General features: G+C 45.4%; 1 protein-coding gene across 1 annotated transcript in view; it reads left to right on the forward strand.

The window, feature by feature from the left end:
* The window catches only part of LOC124656449 (ferritin-1, chloroplastic-like), a 67,205-nt gene that overhangs the window by 4,759 nt on the left and 40,481 nt on the right, over window positions 1-21,965 (forward strand). Inside the window, exons 2-6 of the mRNA XM_047195192.1 lie at window positions 3-60; window positions 764-825; window positions 960-1,025; window positions 1,140-1,203; window positions 1,286-1,372. Coding sequence (XP_047051148.1) covers window positions 3-60; window positions 764-825; window positions 960-1,025; window positions 1,140-1,203; window positions 1,286-1,329 — 294 coding nt within the window. The 3' untranslated portion in view covers window positions 1,330-1,372. The remainder of the gene's footprint in view (window positions 1-2; window positions 61-763; window positions 826-959; window positions 1,026-1,139; window positions 1,204-1,285; window positions 1,373-21,965) is intronic.

Here is a 21,965-nt window from a genome sequence, read left to right on the forward strand (position 1 = left end):
AGTCCATCGTCACACCATTGACGGAGTTTGACCACCCTGAGAAAGGCGATGCTCTGTATGGTGAGTTGCTCGGTTTTTCGCTGGATGTGTTTACTCTGTTATATGAGTCATGATGGGTGCATGTGCTGTGCTTATTGCGTGATTACGAGTGTTTGGTTGTTCATGTGAAAATTGGGTTGTTTGGAGTGGGTTGCATGTTGGCTTGATTACCAAAAGTAACAAAAAGCTCACTAGTGCTGGAAAAGTTCACTTTACAATGATCTGGTTGTAGGAGTTTTGGCTTTCCGCAGAGAGTCTATTAAAGATAAATATAAGTAGTTTGATGCAAAACCTGATTTGTTATTTCACATGAACTTCTGGAACACTCAGATCTGTCAAAGAATGTTTATCTGTACTACATCATCTGACTGTATTACATAGGGAGCTATGTATGTCCTTTTGGTCATGTATAAGACGTGTTTCTGTCAAAAAATAAAGATACGTGTTGTTTGAAAGCTTTTATTTAAAAGGCATGAATAGGCAGAAGAACTGAAACTTGTGGTAACAGAAAATTGCAAAGCTCTAAACCTCTGATAATTTCCCCAACTTCTTTTCTATATAACGATACAATGGCATCCTTAGATTGCATTCAGAAAAGATAATTTCCCTGAATTCCTCTTTGTTATTTGGACCTTGCAACACATTGGCTACTACAATCTGCCAGTGTACATATACCATATATCCTTTGTTTTAAGTTTAACATGAACCTCTATTGTGGTTTCAGCAATGGAGTTGGCTCTAGCTCTTGAAAAGCTGGTGAATGAGAAGCTGCACAACCTGCACAGTGTAAGTTGCTCTTACATTTCTACTTACAAAAAATTTATTGGAGAAGAGAGACTTCAAATAAATTACTGATTGATTCAGTATTTACCAATAGACGCAAACTCCAAGAATCTAAAATCTTCTGTCCCAATTAACAGGTGGCAACAAGGTGCAACGATCCTCAACTGACCGACTTCGTGGAGAGTGAGTTCCTTCAGGAACAGGTAAAACCTTCAAACCAGTAGTTAATCACTATCGAATGATATGTGCAGCGCACCATGTGTGTATATGTTTTTGTTGTGTCTTACTAAGTAGAAACACCCCAATTCATGTGAAAGGTTGATGCTATCAAGAAGATCTCTGAGTACGTCTCACAGCTGAGAAGAGTCGGCAAAGGCCACGGTCAGTGTTTTGCTGGATACTGCTGCATTGTTCTGTTGTCTGTGCTTGTCTTGGCTGCTTACATTGTTTGTGTGCAATGCAGGAGTATGGCACTTTGACCAAATGCTGCTCGAGGAGGCGGCTTGAAGGCCATGGTGACGGCAGTCAAGGGAAGATGTAGGTGTCGAGTAGTGGATCAGCAGACCAACTACTGGGTGTGGTTTTGAGGGATTTTTGCAGTGTGTTGTAGGATCCGTATGCATGCTCTGTGTCTGGCATTTTGAAATAAAACGAAGGGGGACATGCTCTGGTCTTGATGCCAATCGTCTGTGCTACTCTTGTCAAAGTTCCTTCTGTTGCATTGGTGTTTTACATTGGATTCTGTCAACTTTTTATTTCTTATACTGCGGTTAGCCGGTTACTCACCCTGAGCAAGACACATACTTATATTGAATGACTAACCAGAGTAAATTAGATAGAAATGAAATACACAGGCATCCTAGAAGCTGTGAAAAGACAAACTCACATAAATTAGACTACATAGGAGTTATGTGCGGAATTTTTTTTCCTGAGCACAACCGAAGGCGTCGTCCCCATGGCTCAGAGCAATGCTTGCGGCCTTGCTACTGTCAGTGTTAAACAGACGACTATTTATGCGTTCATTCATGTAGATGGTATCCTTGATTTTTGGCCGTGGAGCTACTCCTTTGGCTGGCTCGGCCGTGGGGCTCAGATGTGGCGTGTCGGCTTAGGCCGAGGGGAGCTCTCCTGTGGGCCTATGGCTTTCTTCGTGAGCTCCATGAGCAGCGCAGGGGTGGAGACTGGAGAGGATGCCGAGGCGGCGGCCCAGTAGGAGGGTGATGATTTCTAGTGGATGTGTTGTAGCTTTCTCGAAATCGTTAAAAAAAGGCCGACCTTCGTGATGGGAAGGCAACTCGCTCCGCACGCGATAAGTGGCGCGCTGTAGTGCCAGAAAATTCCTGGGAAGTGGTCTCCCTGCTCGCCACATGTCGCAAGGGGAAGCAAGGTGGGGATGGTGGAGGAGAGAGAATATTGGGTTGAGTCAGTTTTTCCCTTTTTCTTCTAGATTCGTTTTTTCAAAATGAAATATCTTGAGAACCAACCTGGGGTTGGGTGGTTAGGAGGATGGTTGTATCCCCAGCCCACCAGAGTTCAAACCCCAGGTTTGACATCTGTGTGTCTCATAAAGGCGGAATATTCATTCAGCGGGAGGCGACGTTCCCGTCGACAGCGAGGCGCCTGTGTGACTTCGTCAATTTCAAGATCCAATCCGCCGGCTCAGTTTTCCGGAGGTGCTCATAGGGGTAGGGTGTGCGTGTGTGCGTTCATAGGGGTGAGTGTATGCGCGTGTATGTGAGCGTCTGCGTTTGTACTGTGTTTCTCAAAAAAAAAATTTGCGAACCGTTTTCACTTTTGAGATCCTCGCGTCGAGATCTTCAAAACTAGATCCCATGTTGATAGGTTTGGAGATACATTTTTTTCGCACTTCCAATAATATTACGATTGTACCTGTGGTGTGTACCACAGGTATAATTTTTTAGTGTATTTGGTGTATTTAATGCAATTTTTTCCTTTACTCGCTAACTGTACTCGTCTGTGTGCGGGATTGTACCTGTACTTACGCGCGACTGTACCTGCTCGTGCGCGCCATGTACTTCTGTACATGTAGTTGCTCGTGTTCACGACTGTACCTGCTCGTCCGCGTGATTGTACTTGTACTCACTCGTGTGTTCAACTGTACTCGTGTGTTGTGCGTGACTGTACCTGCTCGTGTGTGTGACTGTATTTGTACTCGCCTGTGTGTTCAACTGTACTCGTGTTTGTGCGTGACCATACCTGCTCGTGTGCACGACTGTACCTGCTCGTGTGCGTGATTGTACTTGTACTCGTCATGTGTGTTCAATTGTACTCGTTTGTTGCGCGTGACTGTACCTGCTCGTGTGTGCCACTGTACTCGTATGTTGTATGCAGATGTACTCGTACGTTGTATGTAACTGTACTCGTGTATCTGTATTCGTGCGTGTACGTAACTGTATTTAGCGTGTCAAAGATATGGACTTGCTCGTGAGCGAGCTAGCAAGGACATGCATACACGGGAGTACGCGCGGGCGCGCGGCGCGAGGTACACGTGTGGCCTGGGACGAGTACCCGCGCGAGACGAGTACGCGCGAGGTGACTTGCGCGCGGCGTGGGACGACGCGCTGCCACGCGTCATTACGTGGTGGGTCTGATTTCCCTTCGCGAAGGTCGATCTCTACGTAGTGGTACCGTGGCTTTCTTCGTGGCTTGAGGTGCTGCTTCGGACGCCCCTAGGTGCTAGGTGGTTGATGGTGGAGAAGTTTTGCATGACTTGCTTAGCTTCATGGGCTTGGGCTCTCTCGGGTGTTCCAATCTAGCGATCCTTTCTCTCGGAAAGGACATGTACATGCATGTGAAAGCTCTGCCCCGATCATGGGGTCGGTGTCAATGATGGAGGCTTCTGTGGACGTCGTTTTTCTCCTTGGATGCATCATCATGGGCTTTCTCTTCCGATGTGTATAGCTTGGGTTCTCCGGGTAAACACCCAAGCTTCGGTTAGCCGAAGCCCACAACGTCGACTTCAACATCACCTCCCTCTTGTGGGCGTCCCCTTGGTGAGTCAGCTTTGGGGTGTGTGTGTGCGTGTTGGGGTCCGTGGATACCAGTCATCGGCCATGGATGGTGGTTGTGTGTTGAGGCGGCAGCCTTGGGATGCATGGTGGGTAGAAGTTTCATGGGTCCGAGCAGTTGCTCACATGGCTTGGGTCACAATCTTGTGTCGGCAGTGCGGCGAGGTTGTCAGCTCAGTCAACACACCTCACAGAAGATGGTTTGACTTTTAGCTAGGGATAGCGGTCCCATATGATGGTACGGTGGCCGTTTTTACGAGGGTTTACCTCGAGCAACTTGGGATGTGGGTGGCTGATTCGTGTGGCCTCGTGACTCGACTACAAAGGTGGTAATTTGGAATGACGGTCCTGGAAGTTGGTGTTGGCGGTCTGCTCGGTGTGGTGGAGCTACTGGATATCAGGGCAGCGGCACGAAACTTTGGCCGTGTTTAGGGCTCTTCATGGGCGGGTTTGACTTCTTCATCTACGTCCGGTCCTATGTCTACTCCTCTATAGCAGTCAAAAATGCCTTCTCTCCGGCGATGGGAGTGATCATGGAGGCGCCGTGTTAAGTTTGAGCTTTGCCGTTCATGGGTCTTAGGCTTCCCTGTTGTTTTGGCATTCTTGTACGGTTTTTGGCTAATTAGAGCATGTACAACTCGGACGCTTATTTAGGGGCGCTAGGATTTTTTTCCTGCCCGATCGGTAGTTGCTAGCTACAATCCTGGGCGTTGGGCGCTTATCTATGGATGAGGACGCAAAACATTGCACCAGGCGCTTACTCTGATTTTTCCTTGCGCCCCAAAAACCGGATCACATTAGTTTACTCTGATTGCGTGATAACAAGGCAAGCGTTGGAGACCTGGGCTCTTGCGTGAACGCCGGGATTAATTGACCGATCGTTTTTTGCTCAAGCGCCTATGCAAGCGTCTCGCATTGAACATGCCCTTAGCTGGATATCTTTTTCTTACCTGCTCCCTTCATCCGCGAATAAATGCATATGTTTGGAATTTTTTCTAGGTTAAACTATTTTAAGTTTGACCCACTTGTTTACATAAAAATAGGAACATATATGATAGTATAGTACGAAATTACATGTCAAGAGGAATCGAGGAATATTTAGGGATAAATGTTGTTATCTTTTCTATGAAGTTGGTCAAGTTTAATGAAAATTGACTTTAGAGAAAGCCAAGCGTACACTTACTTTTCTTGCCACGCCACTAATTTAATGCAAAGATTTAGAAAACCTTCATCATAACAGAGTAGAGCAAAGCACATTACACGTATAACTTTCCGAACCTCGTAAGGTGTTTGCGTGTTCGGTGACTGATTGACTCACAGGTGATGCAGTAGTAGTGGGCAATGTTTTTTTTTTGAACAAGGCAGGGTCTGAAGACCCTAGTAGCTGCTAAGATTAATAACGCGGTGGTTACAAATAGCAGAAAAGCCCCTACAGGTCAGGGGAATTCTGGATAAGGCCCAAACTTTTGCAAAGAAGACCCTGGAAAAGAATAGGAAAAGGCAATTGATGTCTACGAGTGCTTCTATTCTTGTAGACAGTGTTGGGCCTCCAAGAGCAGAGGTTTGTAGAACAGCAGCAAGTTTCTCTTAAGTGGATCACCCAAGGTTTATCGAACTAAGGGAGGAAGAGGTCACGTTAGAAACATATTTCAGATATAAGGACACAAGAGACTTCTTGTATCGTGATTGCAACATAATATTAGTTATATGTTACTAAAAATATACCACTAAACTTATATAGGTGGATGTATAGGTGCACTAGTTCGGCGAAAAGATAGTGAAATACAAGTAGTATGGATATATATGAGTGGTAATAGCAATCTGAATAAAATATGGCAGCGAGTAAACATGCAATAGAACAGTAAATAAACGGAGTTTCGATGCTTAGAAACAAGGCCTAGGGATCATACTTTCACTAGTGGACACTTTCAACATTGATCACATAATAAAACCACTCTACACTCTCTTGTTGGATGATGAACACCACTAATTGCGTAGGGCTACAAGAGCACCTCAATGCCGGAGTTAACAAGCTCCACAACATTCAATGTTCATATTTAAATAACCTTAGAGTGCATGATAGATCATTGCAATTACACCAAGTACTAACATAGCATGCACACTTGTCACCATCACACTATGAAGGAGGAATAAATCACATCAATACTATCATAGCAATAATTAACTTCATAATCTACAAGAGATTACAATCATAACCTACGCCAAGTACTACACGATGCACACATCGTCACCATTACACCGTGGAGGAGGAATAGAGTACTTTAATAACATCACTAGAGTAACACATAGATGAATAGTGATACAAAACTCATATGAATCTCAATCATGTAAGGCAGCTCATGATATCATTGTATTGAAGTACATGGGAGAGAGATTAACCACATAGCTACCGGTACAGCCCCGAGCCTCGATGGAGAACTACTCCCTCCTCATGGGAGACAACAACGTTGATGGAGATGGCGGTGGTGTCGATGGAGAGGCCTTCCGGGGGCACTTCCCCGTCCCGGCGGCGTGCGGAACGGAGACTCCTGTCCCCCGGATCTTGGCTTCGCGATGGCGGCGGCTCCGGAAGGTTTCTCGTACCGTGGCTTTTTCGTATCGAGGTTTTAGGTCGGGGACCCTTAAATAGGCGAAGAGGCGGAGTCGGAGGGCTGACGAGGCGACGACACGGTAGGGGCGCGGCCCGGGCCCCGGCCGCGCCGCCCTATCATCCGGGCCCACCAGGGCTCCCCTCCGGTGGCTCTCGGGTGTTCGGAAGCTTCGTGGAAAAATAGGATGCTTGGGCATTGATTTCGTCCGATTCCGAGAATATTTCCTTACTAGGATTTACGGAACCAAAAACAGCGAAAACGACAAGTGGCCCTTCGGCATCTCGTCAATAGGTTAGTTCCGGAAAACGCATAAAATCATCATAAAGTGTGAACAAAACATGTAGGTAATGTCATAAAACAAGCATGGAACATAAGAAATTATCGATACGTCGGAGACGTATCAACATCCCCAAGCTTAGTTCCTACTCGTCCTCGAGTAGGTAAACGATAACAAAGATAATTTCTGAAGTGACATGCTATCATAATCTTGATCATACTATTGTAAAGCATATGAGATGAATGCAGCGATTCGAAGCAATGATGAAGATAATGGGTAAACAAATGAATCATATAGCAAAGACTTTTCATGAATAATACTTTCAAGACAAGCATCAATAAGACTTGCATAAGAGTTACTCATAAAGCAATAGATTCAAAGTAAAGGTATTGAAACAACACAAAGGATGATTAAGTTTCAGCAATTGCTTTCAACTTGTAACATGTATATCTCATGGATAATTGTCAACACAAAGCAATATAACAAGTGCAATAGGTAAACATGTAAGAATCAATGCACAGTTGACACAAGTGTTTGCTTCTAAGATAGAAAGAATGGGTAAACTGACTCAACATAAAGTAGAAGAAAGGCCCTTCGCAGAGGGAAGCATGGATTAAATCATGTGCTAGAGCTTTTTAAGTTTTGAAATCATATAGAGTGCATAAAAGTAAAGTTTTGAGAGGTGTTTGTTGTTGTCAACGAATGGTAGTGGGTACTCTAACCCCCTTGCCAAACAGACTTTCAAAGAGCGGCTCCCATGAAGGACGTTATCTCTACCGGCAAGGTAGATCATCCCTCTTCTCTTTTGTTTACACATGTACTTTAGTTTTATTTATGGTTGACACTCCTCCCAACCTTTTGCTTACACAAGCCATGGCTAACCGAATCCTCGGGTGCCTTCCAACATTCACATACCATGAAGGAGTGTCTATTTGCAAAATTAAGTTGCTTATCGATGAATCGAGCAAAACATGTGAAGAGAATTATTAATGAAGGTTGATTAATTGGGGGTTGGGAACCCCGCGCCAGCTCTTTTTGCAAAATTATTGGATAAGCGGATGAAGCCACTAGTCCATTGGTGAAAGCTGCCCAACAAGATTGAAAGATAAAACACCACATACTTCCTCATGAGCTATAAAACATTGACACAAATAAGGAGTAATAAAGTTTTGAATTGTTTAAAGGTAGCACATGAAGTAATTTACTTTGGAATGGCAGAGAAATACCACATAGTAGGTAGGTATGGTGGACACAAATGGCATAGTATTTGGCTCAAGGATTTTGGATGCACGAGAAGAATTCCTCTCAATACAAGGCTTAGGCTAGCAAGGTTGTTTGAAGAAAACTCAAGTATAAAACGGTGCAGCAAGACTCACATATGAACATATTGCAAACATTATAAGACTTTACATCGTCTTCCTTGTTGTTCAAACACCTTAACTAGAAAATATCTAGACTCTAGAGAAACTAATCATGCAAACCAAATTTTAACAAGCTCTATGTAATTCTTCATTAATGGTGCAAAGTACATGATGCAAGAGCTTAAACATGATCTATATGAGCACAACAATTGCCAAGTATCAAATTATTCAAGATATTATACCATTTACCACATGCGGCATTTTCCGTTTCCAACCATATAACAATTAACGAAGCGGTTTCAACCTTCGCCATGAACATTAAGAATAAAGCTAAGAACACATGTGTTCATATGCAACAGCGGAGCGTGTCTCTCTCCCACACAAGCATGATGGATCATATTTTATTCAAACAAAAACAAAAATAAAAACAAACAGACGCTCCAAGTAAAGTACATAAGATGTGACTGAATAAAAATATAGTTTCAAGAGAAGAAACCTGATAATTTGTCGATGAAGAAGGGGATGCCTTGGGCATCCCCAAGCTTAGATGCTTGAGTCTTCTTGAAATATGCAGGGATGAACCACGGGGGCATCCCCAAGCTTAGACTTTTCACTCTTCTTGATCATATTGTATCATCCTCCTCTCTTGACCCTTGAAAACTTCCTCCACACCAAACTCAAAACAAACTCATTAGAGGGTTAGTGCATAATCAAAAATTCACATATTCAGAGGTGACACAATCATTCTTAACACTTCTGGACATTGCACAAAGCTACTGGAAGGTAATGGAACAAAGAAATCCATCCAACACAGCAAAAGAGGCAATGCGAAATAAAAGGCAGAATCTGTCAAAACAGAACAGTCCGTAAAGACGAATTTTATAGATGCACCAGACTTGCTCAGATGAAAATGCCCAAATTGAATGAAAGTTGCGTACATATCTGAGGATCACTCACGTAAATTGGCAGATTTTTCTGAGTTACCTACAGAGAACACTGCCCAAATTCGTGACAGACAGAAATCTGTTTCTGCGCGAGTAATCCAAATCTAGTATCAACCCTACTATCAAAGACTTTACTTGGCACAACAATGCAATAAAATAAAGATAAGGAGAGGTTGCTACAGTAGTAACAACTTCCAAGACTCAAATATAAAACAAAAGTACTGTAGTAAAATAAACACATGGGTTATCTCCCAAGAAGTTCTTTCTTTATAGCCATTAAGATGGGCTCGAGCGGTTTTAATGATGCACTCGCAAGAAATAGTAGTTGAAGCAAAAGAGAGCATCAAGAAGCAAATTCAAAACAAATTTAAGCCTAACATGCTTCCTATGCATAGGAATCTTGTAAATAAACAAATTCATGAAGCATAATGCAACAAGCATAGAAAGATAAAACAAGTGCAGCTTCAAGATTTTCAGCAAAAAGAGAGGTGTTTTAGTAACATGAAAATTTCTACAACCATATTTTCCTCTCTCATAATAACTTTCAGCGGCATCATGAACAAACTCAACAATGTAACTATCACATAAAGCATTCTTATCATGAGTCTCATGCATAAAATTATTACTACTCCCAACATAAGCATAGTCATTCTTATTAATTGTAGTGAGAGCAAATTCAACAAAGTGGCTATCATCAAATATAGGAGGCATATTGTAATCATAATCAAATTTATCCTCCATAGTAGGCGGCACCAAAAGACCACTATCACTATAATCATCATAAATGGGAGGCATATCATAATCAACATAAACTTTCTCCTCAATACCCGGAGGGCTAAAGAGATCATTTTCATCAAAACCAGCTTCCCCAAGCTTAGCATTATCAACAATGGTGTTCAAAGCGTTCATACTAATATTATTACCAGCATGTAAATAAGGTTCCATAGGTTTTTTAATTTTCGCATTAAACCATTCATGTCTTGACTCAGGAAATAGTACAAAAAGCTCACAGATGTTTTCCATTATGCCTTACTAGTGTTTAACAAGAAACAAAAAGATGCAATTGCGGGATCTAAAGGAAATAGCTTCGAGCACTCACACAATGGCGCCGAGAAAAGTACTTTTACACGGGACCGGAGTATGAGTCCCTTTTACCTTTCCTCCCCGGCAACGGCGCCGGAAAAGTGCTTGATGTCTACGGGTGCTTCTATTCTTGTAGACAGGTGTTGGGCCTCCAAGAGCGAGAGGTTTGTAGAACGGCGAGCAAGTTTCCCTTAAGTGGATCACCCAAGGTTTATCGAACTCGGGGAGGAAGAGGTCAAAGATATCCCTACTGAAGCAACCACTGCAATCACGATACAAGAAGTCTCTTGTGTCCCCAACACACCTAATACACTTGTCAGATGTATAGGTGCACTAGTTCGGCGAAGAGATAGTGAAATACAAGTAGTATGGATGTATATGAGTGGTAATAGCAATCTGAATAAAATATGGCAGCGAGTAAACATGCAATAGAACAGTAAATAAACGGAGTTTCGATGCTTAGAAACAAGGCCTAGGGATCATACTTTCACTAGTGGACACTCTCAACATTGATCACATAATAAAACCACTCTACACTCTCTTGTTGGATGATGAACACCACTAATTGCGTAGGGCTACAAGAGCACCTCAATGCCGGAGTTAACAAGCTCCACAACATTCAATGTTCATATTTAAATAACCTTAGAGTGCATGATAGATCATTGCAATTACACCAAGTACTAACATAGCATGCACACTGTCACCATCACACTATGAAGGAGGAATAAATCACATCAATACTATCATAGCAATAATTAACTTCATAATCTACAAGAGATTACAATCATAACCTACGCCAAGTACTACACGATGCACACACTGTCACCATTACCCCGTGGAGGAGGAATAGAGTACTTTAATAACATCACTAGAGTAACACATAGATAAATAGTGATACAAAACTCATATGAATCTCAATCATGTAAGGCAGCTCATGATATCATTGTATTGAAGTACATGGGAGAGAGATTAACCACATAGCTACCGGTACAGCCCCGAGCCTCGATGGAGAACTACTCCCTCCTCATGGGAGACAGCAGCGTTGATGGAGATGGCGGTGGTGTCGATGGAGAGGCCTTCCGGGGGCACTTCCCCGTCCCGGCGGCGTGCCGGAACAGAGACTCCTGTCCCCCAGATCTTGGCTTCACGATGGCGGCGGCTCTGGAAGGTTTCTCGTACCGTGGCTTTTTCGTATCGAGGTTTTAGGTCGGGGACCCTTAAATAGGCGAAGAGGCGGAGTCGGAGGGCTGACGAGGCGACGACACAGTAGGGGGGCGCGACCCAGGCCCTGGCCACGCCGCCCTATCATCTGGGCCCACCAGGGCTCCCCTACGGTGGCTCTCGGGTGTTCCGGAAGCTTCGTGGAAAAATAGGATGCTGGGCATTGATTTCGTCCGATTCCGAGAATATTTCCTTACTAGGATTTCTGGAACCAAAAACAGCGAAAACGAGCAAGCGGCCCTTCGGCATCTCGTCAATAGGTTAGTTCCGGAAAACGCATAAAATCATCATAAAGTGTGAACAAAACATGTAGGTAATGTCATAAAACAAGCATAGAACATAAGAAATTATCGATACGTCGGAGACGTATCAGCAATCAGGTCCTCGAAGCTCTGCACCGCATCTGGATCACGCCGTCGAGCTGCTCCGCCACAAAAAGGACACCGGCGCCGGGGAAAAACCACTTGGTCCAGCGTCGTGGCAGGAGCGATTAAGCTTCCCCTCGGACTTATTGGTCTCTGGGAAGTAGAAACGCCTGGAGAAGGGCCGCCAGTCGGCCAGAAGATGCAGGGGCGCGGCTGTGACGCAGGCATAGGTCCCCCGCTGAGAAGCTTCCCAGGATGAACGCCGCCTCAACAGCGGAGTTGGGGAAGGATCCGCAGCTCTCGAGTAGTAGATACACCACCACCAGTGTATGGAAGCAGCAGCACTGTAACACCCCAAATTTCAATAAAAAGAAAGTTAGAGAATTCCAGAGAGCAAATTTTCAAACCAACAAAAACTTTTTAATTTGCTTATAGTACCCTGCATAGGACTTGTGCATTTGAGTGATATTCCATGATGATTGTTATTACTTGTGTTTGATATGCTCTAAAACCCTAGAGTGATCATATTAAGATCACCAACCAAATAAATCAAAGAGGAAGAAAATCCATAAAATGAAAAACCCTAAAAACCCTCACATATGCCCTATGGCATTTTTATAAATTTTGACCCTAGACCTATTTGGTCTTCACCATAGGTTGAGTAATGTTATTAAACACTTATTACAACTTTTGGAAACAAAGGATCACCTTTCAAATGAATTTCAAACACAAAACTAGCTCACATATGATATTGGTCAAATTGGACAATTATAGTCGATCACCACTTTGAGCCCTTGCCATTCAATTTTCCCAAACCAACTCTTGCTAACTCTTTGCACCATTTCAAATTCAACATCAAGGTGAACAACTTTGGTAAAGATCACCATGCCAAAATCATTCTTGATCAAGAGCTATGCTCATCCAAAGTCTCAACTTTTTAACATATGCAACATTCTACACTTAGCCATTTTTGCCCATTTCTTGAAATCTACATTTCCACCACCGCCTCAAATCACCTCTGGTCAATTACAACTTATGTCAACACTTACTTTTCAGAAAGATTCACCTTTTGAATATTTTCAAATTTGGACATTTTTGCCATTTACAAATTTGGGCACTATTTGCAACTATTGCAAATAGTGAATCTACCTCACCTAAACTACCCTAACCTACACCATTATGCTCCCTGGTCCCCTAAAACCCTAAGAGGTGCACGATGAGTGCTAAGGAGAGGAGGAGAGCAGCTAGGGCATGGCCATGCCGGCCATGTCGCCGAGCCCGACCACCTCCCCTCTCTCCCCTTGCATCCCTGCCCTGGCCCCTGCGCCACAGCACGCCACCGCACCGCCTAGCCTCGCCTAGCATGACCTGGTCGACGTACACGCCGTGAGCTCGCCGGAGACAGCGCGCCCAGAACGCGCCCAGATGCCGCTCGTGTCGCGCGCGTGCACACCGCGGACACGCTCAGTACACGCGCCGCGCCACCACCTCGCTCACGCCCTGGCCCCGCTCTAGACGCCTTGAGCACCTGCGTGACACCGCGACGCCGCCAGACACGCGCACAGCCCAGACCCTGGACCGCCGCCACCGTGGACGGAGAAGGAGATCCCGCGAACGCCGCCGCCAGACATGGACACGAGGCGACACAACCAGGCCCTCCCCGACCAAGCTGTCGCCGCCATTCGCCTCGCCTGGACACGTAGAACACCCCTACACCCTCGCCTAGCTCGACCCGTCGCCGGAGAAGCCGCGTCATGGTCGCCCGCATCACTGCCCCGCAGCACCCATGCGCTGCTATAAAAGGGGAGCTCCCCTTGCTGATCCAAGCACACCACCAGACTCCCCACCTCTCACTGCCACTCAACCACCCCACCGTTCGTCTGATTCACGCCGGAGAAGGGCCAATCGGAAGATCACCGCCGCGGAAGCCCTGCAGCAATCGCCGGCGATCTCGACCACCTCAAGCGACGCCACCTGTACCAGGAGAACCGCCGTCGTCCACAACCTCGTCAAGCACACTGCCAACCCTAGCTGGAGCCGCCGTAAGCCCTCTGACCCCCTACCTGAGCCGCTGGTGAACCCCTCTCTCGCCGGCGGGACGATGAACTCGAGCCGTTAGATCTAGTTCTAATCCTACGCCCCACATTGAAACTTACCGCTTCGGTGACGCTGAGTCGCTGACGCGCGGACCCCACCCTGTCAGCGCGCCGCGCGTCTGTGGACCGTGGTTGGGCTGGACTGGGTTGGTTTGGGCCGATTTTCAAATCTTTCAGCCCAACTAGTTTCCCGCCGGCCTGTTGATTCAAATCCAGTTTAAATAATTACAAATGAATTTCAATACTGCTGCCACTTTGAAATTCAATAGATTCAAATTGGCTCAACCAAATATGATGAACTTTATATTGTTGGAAAGCTATAGAAATTATCTATCAAATGCCACTGGTCCCATGGCCAGATTCTTGGTAGAATTAATGTGATAAAAATAACAAGGCATGGACTTTTCCCTATTCAAATAATTCTTAAAAATCAACCAAAATAGATATTAAGTTAATTCCAACTCTAATAGCTCACATTTGACTTACACTAATTGTTTCTACAATAAAATGGTGTGGTCACTTTGCATGATCATGCCATAGTTTAATTAGTGGATATTTTGACTAGTTTAACTAGTTGATATTGTCCAAAACTATTAAGGTAAATTATGTGGAGTCTTATACTTCATTTAAACTGGTCTCACATGCATTCATGGGATGTTTGTACCTCTGGTCGAAACTCTCTTATATGAATTGCTTGAGAGTTAAATCATATGTAGGGTTATTAAAATAGTATGAGGTGATCTACCTCATTTAAATCATTTTCTCAAATGATGATAATGAATGGTTGACCTAGGTCAATACCCATTTCATGTATGATTGTTTGAGAAATTAAATCTTAAGAAGATTTCAATGAGAGGAAATTATTTCTCAAGAACAATATGGAAACTATCATTTACATATGTAATGAGAGGAAATTATTTTTCCTCAAGCAACACAACCCATGCACCTAAGTAGATTATTTGTGTGCATAGAATAGTTTGTGTGTTTGTATGTGATACGTGGAATAGCCATTGAATTAGTGAGTAATTATACTCGTATTCAAATTTAGACGGTAGCACCGGAGAGTACGCCGAAGAAGAAGGATACTACCAAGAGGAGGAGGAGGAACAGTTTGAGAACTACCAAGGCAAGCTAATATTCTTGCAAAGTGCAAAGCCCCTTGGGGCAAGGCACCATGACTCTTACATTTTCTTACATAAGCCTATCCCAAGTTTTTACTTTACAAGCTCCTACTTGTTTTCTCAATAAGTTACTTTTATAGTTAACTTTGGTCAAAGTACAAGTTGGTTACTAGAGTAGTGAAGTAGTTTCCATCAAGCAAAGCAAGATAGCACCCCTCATGGATTAGAGCTAGTGCTAATAAATTAAAACTTGACTACTCTAGATGGGAACAATGTGAATTTGAAATGAATTTGAAACCTTGGAATGATGATGCATTCCATTGAATGATTTTTGAAGGTGAATATGAACAAGAGAAGATGGTGATTTTTGATAAACACTGATGTTGGTTTGAATGCGATACCTTTCCAATTATCAAGTACCCCCACAATACCTGATTATGGGTAGGGCTTAACTGGAAGTTTATGCATCTTAGTATGGGTTCCCTCTGAACACACGTCATAGGGGTTACGCTTGAGGCTGCCTCCGTGGTTGAGTAATGATGTGAAATTGAGGTGAATTGTACGGCCAAGCCCTGTGCAGTTCCCAGGTTGACAGTTGGTCTTCACTGGGAGGCCAAGCTCATGGGGAGAGGTGCTCATACTAGGATTTATAAGTGAAAGGTTATGGTTGATGATCCGCGTACTTGTGTTACGATGATTCGGGGTAATCCCGACGGATGAAATCAAATGTTGTGGCACAAGTGTGCAACCTCTGCGAGTGTAAACCTATTCGAATAGCCGCGTCCACGGTTACGGACGGTTGGAAAGGCCATACAGTTTCCGATGTCATATCTTTGAAAATGATGTTGAAAGATGTTGGTGAAATGACTTGTGGTGAATTGAATTGAAATCACCACATGAATGGTGGGAATGACACTAATGTTCCCACCTGAGTTAGTTAGCACTTGAATAAGCTTTTCTCAAACTTTGTGAACTAAAACTAGCTTTACGCAAATAAACTAGAGCTTAGCAAACCATACTAGAATGTCTAGCACTTACTTTAGTATTAGTTTGCGAGTACTTAAAGTACTCACGGCTTTGTCCCTGGCTATTCAAATGGCCAGAGGATGAAGATGAACAAGGAGATGACCAACAGGACGCCTACGACAACTAAGCGCCTTCCGACGTCAAGCGTTGGCCTGTGGACTAGAGAGTCCTTGTATCTTACGCTTCCGCTATGTTGAACTATGAACGTGTGTGTGTTCGTTGATCGATAGATCAACTATTCATGTAATGTGGATCATGTGATTCCAAAATTGTAAGACTTATGGTATGTAATGAATGATGACTGTGATACTTAACTATTATGCCTCGCAACAACAATATTCATGGGATTGCGATGTATGACATAATAGGCATCCGGACTTAAAAATCCGGGTGTTGACAAGTTGGTATCGAGCCATTGTTTGACCTTAGAAGACCTTAGTTAGAATGGGCGTTCGAAAAACTTAACTTTGAAATCAAATGAAAGGAAATATTTGTGAAAACTTACTACACTCTTGTCTTGAGACTTTGCCAAAATTTGATGAATCATGTTCTATCTTATTTGAATCAACTTAAAATTTTGCTACACTTTGCACTCTCTAACTTACTCATCCAATTCCCTTTCAGATGGAGCCGAATGAACCCATCAACACCAAGTTTTATCAACTTGGGAATGGAGGGAGCTTGATCTTCGAGAACGACCTCGACGCCGTCTCTGAATTCCTTGGGCGCCCACACCCTGAGTTCCACGGGGTTCAGCTGGACGACACGCCCGGGGGAGAGTTGCAGTGGGTGATCACTGCCGACTTAAGGGGCAAGATGGAGCCTCCCACCTCGGAGAGGATCCTATTCTCGTTCCGTGAGAGCAACTGGTTAGATGGACTTGCACGTGCCCTTCAGGAGGCACTTGCTCGTCTTTGTGGCCAGAATGTGGTACGCCTGCTTGCGTCTCGCTACGCACACCTGGTAAGGCGTGATGCTGCGGGAGTGCCCATGGAGCTACAGCCGCACCCGGAGTTGAGCCACCACGCTGAGCACCTGGACTTTATGCTCTACCAGACTCAGAAGGACCTCGACGCCACTCGCGCTTACGCGAACCAGACCCATGCTCACATCACCGAGCAGGGTGAGGCGATCAAGCTACTCAACAACGACCGCAGGAGCCTTCGCCAGCAGCGTGCCAAGAAGGACGCTACGATTCGGCGCCTTCGCGCCAAGATAGCATCACTCGAGGCCACTGTCAAGGCCCAGGAGGATCAGATTCGTCAGCTGGAGGATGACGATGGAGGCATCGACATTCAGGGAGGAGACGCCTTCCTGAGCGACGACAACGACTTTGAGGAGGACGAGAACACCGAGGAGGAGGACTACGAGTTTCTGGAGGCAGGACCCGACGACTACGTCCCGATCGATGTAGAGGATGAGGAGTAGTTGCACTAGTTTCACTTATAGTAGGTGTGAGTTGTATCCCGTCCCTTGTATCGTAACAAGAGAATGGTTCTTAAAACCATTGAAGTATGTGTGTTAGTTTGAACCATGTGTTGCATGAATGAATGAATGTTATGTTTGTCATGAAGAGTTTACAAGTTTTCAAATGTTTTTCAAACTTAACCAAAATGAACCATAGAATGTTCCCTCTTATCTCATGACCTTCTATATCTTCAGATGGCCCCTCCAAATCGCACCAACGACGCGATGCTGCAACTGCTGCAAACCATGCTTGCCGACAGAGAAACAGAAAGAGTCGAACGCCAAGCCAACCTCATCGCCTTGCAGAACATCGCCAACCAAGGCCATGGAAATCATGACCACCCCGGATCCAAACTCAAGAACTTCGAAAACACCAACCCTCCGGTGTTTAGCAAGACCGAGGAACCCCTTGACGCTGATGATTGGCTCCAGACTATGGAGAACAATCTAGAGGTAGCCGGAGTAGAAGCCAACGAGAAAGTTCTGTTCGCCACCCACTATCTCGCTGGACCAGCCCGCGCTTGGTGGACAAGCACACGTGCCATGAACGGAGGTCAATTCATGACTTGGGAGGATTTCAAACTCAAGTTCAGCAAGTACCATGTACCCCCGGGTCTTATCAAGAAGATGAGGGATGAGTTCCGTGAACTGAAACAAGGCCGCATGACGGTGGTTGAATACCGCGACAAGTTTCTTACCCTGTCGAGGTATGCCCCTGATGAGACCGACACCGTTGAGAAGAGGAAGGAGAGATTCCTGAACGGACTGCATGATGAGATGCAGACTGTCCTCGTCAACATCCCCTTCGCCGACCTCGACGCCCTTGTTGACTCCGCCATCCAGATGGAGGGCAAGCTAAACCAAGCCAATGAGAACCGCAAGCGCCGCATGGCGAATCAAAGTGGATCAAGCCACCCCCAAAAGTTTCGCCCTAGCTCAAGTGGAGGTTTCACTCCGAGAAACAATAAGCCACCGATGCAGAACTCGCGCCCCGGTTATCAGAATCGGAGTGGAGGAAACTCCAAGCCAGGAGGCTACAACAACAACAACTACTACTACAACCGCGCTCCATCCCGAGCCCCTAACAACAACAACAACAACAACAACACCAACACCGCTCCCAGAACCGGAAGCAATGCCGTCCCCGTCGCGAACAAGCAGGACAAGTCCACCATCACTTGTTATGAGTGTGGCGTAGTGGGGCACTACTCCAACGAGTGTCCCAAACGTCTTGCCAAGCTCGCCGGCAACACCGCTGCACCTGCTCAGCAGCAACGCCGTGTCTCCACCGGCAAGAAGTTCGCCCCCAACAACCCCAATAACCGCAACGGCCGTCTCTACCACATGAGCGCCGAAGAAGCCCAGGAAGCACCAGATGTTGTACTGGGTATGTTTTCTGTCAACCACATCCCTGCCAGAGTGTTGTTTGATTCCGGAGCATCTCATTCTTTTGTCACCGAAGACTTTGCATCAACAAGTAAAATTCAACCCCTCAGTTTGAAGCATGTTATGATAGTTCAAATCCCCGGATCAACCACCAAAGCCAGAAAATTTTGCAAAAATGTACCCATTATAATACATGAGGTAGAATTCTATGCAAATCTCATCATTCTGGGAACCAAAGGTTTGGAAGCCGTACTAGGAATGGACTGGATGTCAAAACACCATGGTTTGATAGACTGTGCCAAGAAAGCCATCACCATGACTAGCAGCACCGGTATCCTAGTAGAACATGTCTCTGAAAAACTACCCAGAAAATTCACTTGTAACCAAAGTGTAGCCAAGCCAACTCTGGATCAAATCAGGGTCGTCTGTCGATACCCTGATGTGTTTCCGGATGATCTACCCGGTATGCCCCCGGATAGGGATATCGAGTTTATCATCGAGTTAATCCCCGGAACTGGACCCATAGCCCAGAGAGCCTACAGCATGAACTCAACAGAACTTGTGGAGCTGAAGAAGCAGATAGATGATATGTTGGCCAAAGGTCTGATTAGACCAAGTGCATCCCCCTGGAGATCCCCTGTCTTGTTTGTGGACAAGAAGGATGGTGCAAATCGTTTATGTACGGACTATCGAAAGCTTAACGATGTCACCATCAAAAACAAATACCCCCTACCCAAGATAGAAGACTTGTTTGATCAACTCACCGGGGCCAAAGTTTTCTCCAAGATCGACCTTAGAACGGGATATCATCAACTGAAGATCCGAGCCACCGACATTCCAAAAACTGCCTTTACCACTAGATATGGGTTGTATGAGTACAACGTCATGTCGTTTGGACTGACCAATGCCCCCGCTTACTTCATGAATCTCATGAATAAGATCTTCATGAACTTTTTGGACAAGTTTGTCGTTTTTTTCATCGACGACATTCTCGTATACTCCAAGTCCGAAGAGGAACATGAACAGCATTTGGAGACTGTCCTAGAAACCCTTAGACAGCACAAGTTGTATGCCAAGTTCAGCAAGTGTGAGTTCTGGCTGAAGGAAGTAGGATTCCTGGGACACATCTTGTCCGCAGGAGGTATTGCCGTAGATCCCGCAAAGATAAAAACTGTTATGGAATGGAAAGCCCCCACCACCCAAACCGAGGTCCGCGCTTTTCTTGGATTAGCCGGATATTACCGCAGATTTGTAGAAGGTTTTTCGAGCATCGCTCGACCAATGACCCAACTGTTGAAGAAGGACAAGAAGTTTGAGTGGACTGACAAATGTGAAGAGAGCTTCCAACAGCTCAAGTGTAGACTGACCTCAGCCCAATCCTGATCATGCTAGATATCGCAAAGCCCTTTGACGTATATTGCGACGCCTCCAAGATTGGTCTTGGATGTGTGCTTATGCAAGAAGGCAAGGTTGTATCCTACCTTTCAAGACAGCTCAAGCAACATGAACAGAACTACCCAACCCATGACCTCGAGCTTGCAGCCGTGGTCTTAGCCTTGAAAGTTTGGCGTCATTACCTCATGGGTAATCGATGCGAGATTTACTCCGACCACAAAAGCCTCAAATACATATTCACCCAGAAAGAGCTAAACATGAGACAACGCCGATGGATCGAATTGATCAAGGATTACGACATGGAGATTCACTACCACCCCGGCAAGGCCAATGTGGTAGCGGATGCTTTGAGTAGACTGCCGTGTCAGTTGAACTCCATGCTCGCAACCGAACAGCCCAGCTTGCATCAAGAGTTTGAACAGTTCAGACTTGAACTTGTTAGCGAAGGATTTTTAGCCAGCATAGAGCTGCAACCCACCTTGGTTAGTCGGATCAAGGAAGCCCAGAAGGACAACGCTAGCATCGACGGAATCCGAGAAACGGATAGCCGCGGGAAAAGCCCCCGGATTCACCGTAGATGAAGCCGGAGTTCTTTGGTACAAAGAACGTCTCTGCGTACCATCGGACTCTGACTTGAAACAAGTCATCCTGCAAGAAGCCCATGACACCCTTTACTCAATCCACCCCGGAGGTACCAAGATGTACCAAGACCTGAAAGAACAATTTTGGTGGCACGGATAGAAGAGAGAGATCGGTAGCTATATCGCCAAATGTGACATCTGTCAGAGAGTCAAGGCAGAACATCAACGACCCGCCGGACTGTTACAGCCACTCCAGATTCCGGAATGGAAATGGGACTCCGTAGGAATGGACTTCATCACCGGACTGCCCAAATCTAGCAAAGGCAATGATTCCATATGGGTAATTGTCGATAGGTTGACCAAAGTCGCACATTTCATCGCTGTCAAAACCACTTATCAAGGCCCAAAGTTAGCTGAACTATACATCTCCAGAATAGTCGCCTTGCACGGAACCCCCAAATCGATAGTGTCGGATAGAGGATCACGAGTTCACCTCAAGGTTACGCGAGAAAGTGCACGAAGGACTAGGAACCCGTCTAAATTTCAGCACCGCCTATCACCCTCGAGACCGACGGACAGGACCGAGAGAGTAAACCGGATACTAGAAGACATGCTTAGAGCATGCGTACTGGAATACGGATCCAAGTGGGAAGACTGCCTACCTTACGCAGAATTCTCTTACAACAATAGCTACCAAGCCAGCCTACAGATGGCCCCCTTTGAAGCCTTGTACGGAAGGAAATGCCGTACCCCCCTGAACTGGTCGGAAGTCGGAGAAAGCCAAGTTTTTGGCCCAGATGTTCTTCGTGAAGCCGAAGAGAAAGTACACAAGATCCGAGAGTACCTCAAGACGGCGCAGTCTAGACAGAAGAGCTACGCCGACAAGAGACGTCGGGAGATGACCTTCGAGATCGGAGACTTTGTCTATCTCAAGGTATCCCCCTTGAAAGGAATGCAAAGGTTTCAACTGAAAGGAAAGCTCGCACCCCGCTACGTCGGACCTTTCAAAGTCCTCAGCCGCCGAGGAGAAGTATCTTATCAGCCGGAGTTGCTCGAAGAAATGTCGGTCTGTGCACGACGTGTTTCATATCTCACTTCTCCGGAAGTGCCTTGAAGTTCCGGAGAAGACCGAAGTGTTCAAGAACATCGATCACCGATCGGTGGATATCAACAAGGATC

The sequence above is a fragment of the Lolium rigidum genome, chromosome 5, assembly GCF_022539505.1.
Source record: "Lolium rigidum isolate FL_2022 chromosome 5, APGP_CSIRO_Lrig_0.1, whole genome shotgun sequence".
Taxonomy (NCBI): domain Eukaryota; kingdom Viridiplantae; phylum Streptophyta; class Magnoliopsida; order Poales; family Poaceae; genus Lolium; species Lolium rigidum.